A 9127-nucleotide genomic window follows, 5' to 3' on the forward strand; every position below is an offset into this window, starting at 1 on the left:
TCTGCCATTTGCTTCGCCACATAAAACAAATGTTTTCCTCACCTCCCTAGCTGGTGCTGATTGGAAGTGAACAGGGTTCATTGCTGACACACTCTGGTACGTGTGACCGGGACTTTATCTGTATGAAGCAACAAATAAAGTGCTTTCAACAACTCGAGCTGTCCCCACAGATCAGCAGACATGACCTGGCTTTAAGTGACTATTTACTGAATCTCAATGATTTCCAGTAACATACAAGTGGACAATAAATTAGATGAAATGTGTCTCTGCACAAGTCAATGATCTTATCTAACTACAGCTGCTGTCATTGGCTGCAGAGTGGCCTCTGTAAATAGACAATAAATATCCCTCAAGGTGTTTGACCTGCACACTGCAGGGAGGCGTTGCTTTGTGATAAAGATCTCTTGATGGCTCTGAAAGTCTGTCACGTTGTACGTTTGTGTCACACAGAGATATTTCTGACATGACATGTACTGAATGTGTAAAATATCAGGGACATCTGAAGGACTTTGCTCCTTGTCTCAATCTGTAAAGGGTCATTTCACCCAAATCTCCCCTCATCGCCGTATAAACAATCCATTTGTGGAGATGTCTTAAACTGTCTCTTCTGTTCTCCTCTGTCTTTTTTGCACAAAGAAATTGAAAGAAAACCTGGAACTTGGAAAATAAATTGTGTTCCTAATGAGCGCTATGACCACCACAAATAAAATTCACTTCACCCCTATTGTTCAAAAGCAGATGAGCAGATATATTAGCAGGTATCTCAACAACAACACACACACACACACACACACACACACACACACACACACACACACAAAGCGGTCTGCCAGATACTATGAGAGAGAAATATTTACTTTTTGAGATTTGGGTGAACTGACTTTAAAGGCTCTTCTCTAACTCATCTGTACCTTTATTAAAAAATCGAAATTGATTTATTCTCAGGAATAAAAAAAAGACGGATCCTTGTACTAAGATTCATCTTATTCATTTGTGTCATGGAATCATGTGTCCTTAATAGTTTGCACATTCATGTAACAGTATGTACAGTGTGTGTGTTACAGAGTGGTCTGATATGAGGCCGAGCCTTCCTCTGAGCTGCTCTGCAGTAGCGGTTGTCTCTCTCCGTAGCTTGACACCCTCTTCCTCCTCTGGTTACGCCTCCACTTCCTCCTCGCAACAACAATCACCGCAGCGAGGACCGCTGCGATGAGAGCCCCGAGGATCCCGGCCCCCAGGAGCCACTGCCAGATCTGTTGGGCCTGTTCGAGGTATGGCGTCAGGAACTCCTGCACGAACCTCTGTCCTGTGGTGAGAAAGACGAGACAAAGTTGTAGCATAAACGTCCTAGAAACACTCGTCCACTGGACATGTTTGTTGCTTTGTACTGACCAGGGTCCAGCAAATAGGCGTACTCGAATCCCAGAGCCTTGTTGGACAAGAAGTAGTCTCCGTTTCTAAAGAGAGGCAGGAAGGGCACCATGTAGTAGCCATCATTGTGGCCAATGGGGGCATTGGCGAGGGGGTAGTTGGCCCGTAGAGGCATGTGGGTCCTGAGCCAGCGTTCAAAGATACTGGATGGAAGGAGAAACAGAGAGATAAAGAGGATTGGAGATATTTAAGGAAAAAGAGGGATGAGTGGGTAATGATCTGATAAAGCTAATGGAGTAATTATATAATGGCTGTAGATAATACAGGAACAGTAGGGTTTGATATTTAAATTTTAACAAGTGATTTAAAATAATTTTGAAATGTGTTTTTTAAACTGTGGTTTAATTTGATATGGGTAAGAGTGTATTTTCTGAAGTAAGAACATGAAAATCTATCAATAACCATCAATGGCTTATATCAGAGGAAAGTGTGTGTATCACCATACCTGTCAATGAAAGCGTGGTGCAGCAAGAATATGGGGTCGTTGGCTGAACCCTGCACCGAGGACATGGAGCCGTTCATGAAGACGTGCAGGGAGTTGTGCATCGTGCTCTGGCCCGGCACCGCCATGCCTGTCACTGGACTGGCAAAGCCTGCAGGGAGAAAAGGGGAGAGAGAAAAAAGAGGCGGTTAAAAAGAGGAGAAAGTAAGAAGGGTGGGACGGGGACACACAGGATATTGAGAGTGGAAAACAGAGTGGAGGTTTGACGGTGTTAGTACAGAGATAAGAAGACGGATATTTGGAGAGATATTTGTGAATGAGATCAGGGGGGAATGGAAGATAAGTGTGGAAACATGTGAGTGGCTTTTCATAACTGAAATGGATGATGTCTACCACACTTACACAACAACATGGAACTTTGGAACTTGTTGAGCCTTAGACTGGTTTGAATTCCCCGACTGTGGAAGCAATAAATGGTGGGATTGTTGCCTGGGTGAAAATATTCCACACAGTGTATCCCATTGAAATGGATGGAAGAATTGTTAAAATCTCCTAAACCATTCACTGTGCACATTGAGATTCAACAACTTTCACCACTTGGATACAGACTTCAATTTTCAATTGGTCACATTTAAAATTGGTTGTCAATGGGAGCAGGTTAGAGTGGGTGACATCACATGAGGCTCCTCGTACACTGAATTACATCGAGAAGTCATTTTCTAGTTTGTAAGAGACAAGGCAACTATCAATTAGACACTTGTGTTGACAAATGGTATCATGCTCGAGCACCAAGATATTACTGAAATAAACAATTCCTCATGTGAAATATTCAGATAAATCATGTTTAAGTTAAATGCATATTTTAAATATCTATATATGTATTTCTTCCTGCTTATTTCTGGGAGAATATCTTTTGTGTTTTACATTACTTTATTTGAGCTTGAATGTATGTATAGAACTCATTCACTAGATGTTCATATAATTTGATGAAAAAGTATGAAAGGAGAGAAAGACTAATTGTGTGTGTGTGTGTGTGTGTGTGTGTGTGTGTGTGTGTCTGCCACTCCTACCCTCCAGGACGTTTCTAAAGCTCAAGTTGGAGAATCGGTCCATGGGCCCCGTCTCGTACTCAGGAAGGCCCACAGTGAAATCAACGTCAGCTCTTGTGGGGAGTCGAGGCACGCGGTTCCTATCATGGTTGCCTGGGTTACGCAACAGTGGGCCCTCCCCGGTGGCGTTACACAATGCTTCTCGACTGTTGTACTCCTCTGGCTGGGTGCAGATCACCTACACACAGACACACACAGAAACACGGCTGGTTAAGTTAAAGTACCTGTACACTTGACGTTGAGTCAATTGGCTCTCATACAGGAATATTTACTTTTATTCATGAGGAACTGAAATCATCAGACACATACTGAACTGTTACACAGTTTTATTTAAAATACTCTGAATGAATATGACAAAGGCTCTGAAAAGGGAATTTCATTCTTCCATTTCACACTGGCTGGTTCATCTGAGGATGAAATCTAAAAGAAAAACCTGTATCTCCACCTAAATCTCTAATTTCTTTGGATTAAGATACAAAATCATATTTAACACAACAAACCTGCAGGATGACATAGAAACAAAACATGTCTTTCTTTTAGGAAAGGAGTTATTGGTACCTTAACAACGTATAAGGATGTTTTGCTCCTACTGAAACATGTACTCACCTTCCATGAGGAGAAGACGGAGCCGGGGCTGATGAGGTTGGGATTGCGGGAGCTGCGTCCACCCATCAGAGCATCGGTGCACACCTCACAGGACTGGGCGTCCCTCCAGTCCCAGTACGGGATGGTGAAGTTAAAATCTCCCGTCAGCTTCCTGATCTCATTCTCCCAGTGAAGCAGGAAGACTCGGTGCCACGGAAGGAAGGCTGCAGATTCATGGGCAAAGTCGATGTCTGTCCATACGTTCCCTGCCCCCCCCAGGAAGGCGTCCCGGGACACGTAGTAGTGCATCCACACAAACAGGTCATAGGTGTTGATGTCAGAGAACATGGGGTTCTCACCGTTCTCGCCCATCTCTGCTCTTGTTGCTGTGGATATGACGTAATCTTGGCTGATGGTGTTTTTAGCCAGGTTCAGGTAAGAGACAAACTTCTGCTGCTCAGCAGTGGACATGGTCATGATGTTCCTGCGCACAGATTCCCTGTACTCTGCACAGTTCGAACCCCAGTAACCAAACCTGCATTCTCCACAGTTAAAGCCTCCATAGTTTCCAGCACAGCGACACGTCCGGTTAAAGAAGGCTAAAGGCCAGCGCTCTCTGTCATCAATCCCACGGTGAGGGTACTGGGGCCCGTGGGGCTCATCTGAGACCAACACCTCGGAGCAGAAACCACGGCCTGACATGGCACCGCAGACTGAGCCGTCACCGTCCCACACCGGGCAGCACTCTTTGGTCCGTAGTCCCTCTGAGTTGGCACACGGGCGGGGGAACTGACAGAAAGACGTCCCGAGGAGCTGCAGCAGGAGTGCAGCTACACACACAGTCCTCATGATGAAAAATCAGGGCAACTCCAACCTTAACCACAGTCTGAAAGTAAGCTCCTGATGAGAGGATGGACGCAAATGAACCTGAAACAGCACAGAGGAATAGATTCAGAGCTGGAGAGATTTTTAGGCTGCAAGCAGAGAACAACAGGATTCACATCCCACTGAATTTGTTTTAGTTTTTTACTTTTATCAAAGACAACACTGTCTACCAGTACACAAATGTTTCCAAAGATAATCGATTACAATTTTGTTACCCCTCCACTCAGTCCTCTAACCCTCCACAAGACCTCCTCTCCTTCCACCCTCGCTCTCTTACACCCAACCAACAGTCTCATGTTTTCACCCTATTCATTGAACCGTTTTAGGGGCCGTCCTGTGACAAAGTCTGTGATCTCACTGTGATCTCATGCACACGGTAAGACACACACACACACACAGTTTTGCCTGGGGCATAGTGAAGCTGGGGTCAGCTGGTCTTGAGATAAAATGAAAGGGGAATAGGGAATATTATCCTGAGCATGTGATGGAGTGTGAGTACACATACTTGTGTATGAGTGTATGAGTGTGTGTGTGTGTGAGTGTGTGTGAAGAGCCCCCTCCTCTTTGCAAAGACTAACCAGGAATTTATGCATGATCAAGTGTGTACGTGCTGTTAAATCTGAATAAGTGAGAGATGAAAAAGAAAGATAAGTGAATGTTGAATCAGTATAACACAGTATATTAATCTTAATCACGGCAGGTTTCCAGTACGGTCAGACTCCTTCAGTTGGTCAGTCTCTCCTTTAGCTGACGAAGTCCTGACAGTTGTGTTCAGGAGGTCTGTGCCATTTGGTGTTGCCCGTATGGTCCACAAAGGATGGGGGGAAACCTCTGTATTGGTTTAACAGCAAATATTGTGTTGTGATGATTGTTTATCCAAATCTATATATTAATTTGCTTCATTTATTAAATCAGACAAGGAGGTTATGTTTGCACCCGTCTGTTTGGTTGTTGGTTTGCAGCATTACACAGTTCAACAACTGAACAGATTTCCTTACTGGAAGAATGCATGTGGGTCAGGGAGTCTTTTCAGGAGTCGCATCCATTTTTTTACTTTTCTTAAATGTTTCTTAAAAGTTTTTCAACATATTCATAGTTTTGCCGGTGAATAATTCATGGATATTGGAAGTAACCAGTCACATTTAGGGAATTGAAATCAATGAGTGTGTGAAATTTGGTGCAACTAGATTGAATTTAAGGGGGTTATTTGGTCTTGGTAGAGGTATGCATTTATTTAGGTGCAGCAGAAAACTCTGTAATAAGAATACAATTTATTCTTGTCTGATATCTGAAGCCATCATTCATTTAGTTTATTTTCACTACGACGAAAACATCATATCTATTTGGATTCAGCACTATGAGGTCATTTGAAACAAATAAATACCAGTCTCAGTCTTTATAACAAGCTCAAAATCCTTTCTGGTGGCTAAGCCAATTCCTAACAAGGGTGTGAAGGGCAGAACTGTAGTGTGAAAAATACTACAGTATTACTACTGTATTTCAATATTTCACAGTAAAGGTTATTTTATGGTACCAGGGCAATCTGTATAAAAAAGGGTTCTGAGAAATCAAAAACATTTGTAATATTAGTCGGAACAGAGCCATGAAATGAACATAATAGATGACATAAGGGACACCTGGTCGATTCCAGTATTTAAATGGTTTACTAAAATTGTCGTAGTTTGTGATCAAGCTGAAAAGTATGGAATTTAGACCAGAATAAAATATCTATTTGTCCCTTATTGGCTTTCTCTGGTGAACTTATGGTTTTATTCCTTTTCGAAATGGGGTTTAGAAGCCGTTCATGCTGCAGCAGCATATACCATGACTGAATAAGAAAAGCTAGTCTTAATGTCCTGGAAAACATTTGATCCAGTTATCAACAGATAAAACGTCACACGGTATTACAGCTCGGTGTTCTCTGATCTGACTAAACACTTGGTTTGTGACCTTACATGTCGTGCATGCTAATGTGAGTTTCACTTTCATTTCATGCCAAATAAATACACACAGCCAGTAACAGTTTTCTCCCTTATTCCATTATAAGAATGAAATGCTGAGACAGAAAACAGCTTTGTCCAGACGATTCCGTCAAACAAAACATCAACTGTCTCAGTTGTTTTAATAAAAAAGTCATTTTTACTCTGTAAAAGAAAAAGAAGACTTAATATATATCCCTTATAGTAAATCATCGTTCAAATGTTTTTCCAATGTATAATGTTTTTTCTTAAATTGCTTCTCCTCAACCTTCACTCTTAAGTAGTTTATATAAGTGAGAGGCAAATTTCCCTGAGGAACCTCAACATTGTCTTATTTTCATGGGCCGCAGTCCAAGACATTGTTTCACCACCATGTAGACGTTTGTTCTTTAATATGTTTCTGTAAACACATGCAAACACAGAGATGAACACATGAGTCATGGCTAGTGTTACCAGTGTTATATAATATGTAAATTATATCAATAATGACTTTATTTCAATACCATCTCAAAACAGCCATTACAAAGTTCTTCACAAATAAAGATAAAAACAAGAATACAACACATCAAAGACAACAAGCTAAACAATATAATAGCATTTAAAATCAAAGACAACAAATGACAATTCATTATAACATCACTTTCAAATGATTTTAAGTAATGGCGAAGAAAAAGGATATAAGAAACAGTATTCATATCCAAAATAAAGTTTTAGGCCTTATATTGCTTTCTACAATAGACCTTTGACAGAGTTGTTACCGTCTGTACCACAGCGTGATGATCATCCACACACAACAAGAATGTACAATAAGTGGAGGTTTCTTCTAAACGGGTGAGAGTGACTGTTTCCCCTCTGCTCTTCGCCTCCTCAGGCATCACAAGCCGGTCACATGCTGCCGGAGCCAGGCACGGGACGCAGCTTATCCTGCTACAGGAACGCGCTGGAGCGCACAGGAATGATCGTCACAGGATAAACCTGTCTGCAGGGCTGCTTGTGTGTGTGTGTGTGTGTGTGTGTATGTGTGTGAGTGTGTGTCCAGATTTCTTTGTGAGGACCATTTTCAGCCTCACCTACAGAGTGAAGACATTTTGTGAAAGTGAAGACATTTTCAAGTCCTCACTTTCTTGACCCACTGTTTGAGGGTTAAGACTTGGTTTAGAGGGTTTGGGTCAGGATTAGGTTTAGGTTAAGATTGGGGTAAAGGGCTAGGGAATGTATTATGTCAATGAGTGTCCTCACTAAGATAGAAATATAAACGTGTGTGTGTAGCTTGTTCGTCTTTGTCACCTCTTTAGGACATGTTCCAGGAGAGCACTGATCTTGTCAGGACCAGTAGACCTCATGGGGACCAAAGCTCTGGCCTACTGAGGCTAAACATAATTTCCAAACTCCTGGTTAATGTTAGAGGTAAGATGTGAATTGTGGTTAGGTTAAGGTTAGTTATCGACTGGTTGGCATAAGCTGAGAAAGATTAGGATATGGTAGAGGATAGAGAGAGAGAGAGAGAGAGAGAGAGAGAGAGAGAGAGAGAGAGAGAGAGAGGTGCAGTTGTGTAAGATTCTCTGGTTGTTGAAAAGTGATATTTATAGATGTAATGATGTTATTAACTTGATTTTAGGGTTGGAGATAGAATCAGGGTTAGGTTATGGTTAGGGTATGTACTTTAATACGGGTGGATGTGGCCCTGGAGTTAGAGCGGGGCGTAAAACCACCAACCGAATGTTTTGATTCCATTCTCCCCCATCCCGCATACCGAAGTGTCCTTGGGCAAGATACTGAATCCCAAATTACCCTTGATGTCTGTGGGTGAAGGGTAAAAACTGAACTGCACAGGTTGTGTGATTGAAACTTTCTCACAAATCCACTCCTTCTCCTTTCTCCATCCAGACACAAGAGGGCAGCATGATCCGTTTATTATCTGCAACAGTGGAGCGCCACAGTATGGTTTCACATCATGGTTGTTGTTCGCAGTTAGAGTTTCTGCCTCATCAGTTGTAATGATGCAGGAGAAGAGGCAGAACACTGGTGATATGACTGACGTGCTGGTGTTTCTTATGTTTATTTGCCTTTCTTTTTTTTGTTTCATAAAGCTTATCCATATTAAAATCCACCCGGCTTCTGCTGTGCAGAGATGACAGATAGATCCTCCTGATTTCTACTGCAGAGGAGAGACATCTTTTACACCCTCATGGCCCCGAGGGGTGATTGCTCCCAAAAAGTGAGGCCAAAATGTCCTGATCGCCCCCTGGTGACTGGCTCCAGTATAGGTCACAAACCTGGCCTCCTTCATATCAGCAGATGGGACATGGACCTAGATCTTTTGTACCACAAAGATTTTTGTCCATGTCAATGTTTCTGACAAGTTTAGTTTCGATCAGTTTTAGATAGTTCTTATCACACTGATGTTCGTCCTAGTCTTACATTGTGTGATGCAATAAAGCTGAAATGTCAGGATTGATAACTTTGACTAACTTATGATTTGTTGAGAACGTGTGTTAGTGGGACCTCAACACCATGTCTCCATCCCCCAATCACTACTGTGTAGATGGCAGCGATCATATCTGGGGTACTTTGGCTTCATTTCTGAATAGTGGGAGGATGTGGAGACGTGTCCATCTTTATAAACAATCTTTGGTATGGTCCTGTGCGAGTGTTGATGTTGATTGTGTATATTAGTCTGTGGGTGTGTGTTTGTG

General features: G+C 42.2%; 1 protein-coding gene across 3 annotated transcripts; it reads right to left on the minus strand.

Annotated features, from left to right (window-relative positions):
- Window positions 1-505: 505 nt before the first annotated feature.
- On the minus strand, window positions 506-4803 carry tyr (tyrosinase). 3 transcript variants are annotated; one of them, XM_020095230.2, is made up of 6 exons: window positions 4668-4803; window positions 3589-4494; window positions 2944-3160; window positions 1877-2024; window positions 1393-1574; window positions 506-1306 (listed from the first exon to the last, which is right to left on the minus strand). In XM_020095230.2, exons 2-6 carry the CDS (start codon window positions 4414-4416, stop codon window positions 1059-1061), a joined length of 1623 nt encoding a protein of 540 aa, XP_019950789.2. In that variant the 5' UTR covers window positions 4417-4494; window positions 4668-4803; the 3' UTR covers window positions 506-1058. The 3 variants fall into 3 exon arrangements, with proteins under 3 accessions (XP_019950789.2, XP_019950791.2, XP_019950788.2); XM_020095232.2 differs by having other exon boundaries at window positions 4657-4780; XM_020095229.2 differs by having other exon boundaries at window positions 3589-4741.
- Between the last annotated feature and the right edge of the window lie 4324 nt (window positions 4804-9127).

The sequence above is a fragment of the Paralichthys olivaceus genome, chromosome 11 (genome assembly GCF_024713975.1).
Source record: "Paralichthys olivaceus isolate ysfri-2021 chromosome 11, ASM2471397v2, whole genome shotgun sequence".
Classification (NCBI taxonomy): Eukaryota; Metazoa; Chordata; class Actinopteri; order Pleuronectiformes; family Paralichthyidae; genus Paralichthys; species Paralichthys olivaceus.

Excerpts from the sequence above, each read along its gene's own strand:
- tyr (XM_020095230.2), bottom strand. The coding sequence starts at position 4,416 with ATGAGGACTGTGTGTGTAGCTGCACTCCTGCTGCAGCTCCTCGGGACG. Across the intron at positions 3,161-3,588 it reads CCGTCTTCTCCTCATGGAAG|GTGATCTGCACCCAGCCAGA; the intron begins GTGAGTACATGT and ends GTCTGTGTGTAG. Across the intron at positions 1,307-1,392 it reads CGCCTATTTGCTGGACCCTG|GACAGAGGTTCGTGCAGGAG; the intron begins GTCAGTACAAAG and ends TTCTCACCACAG.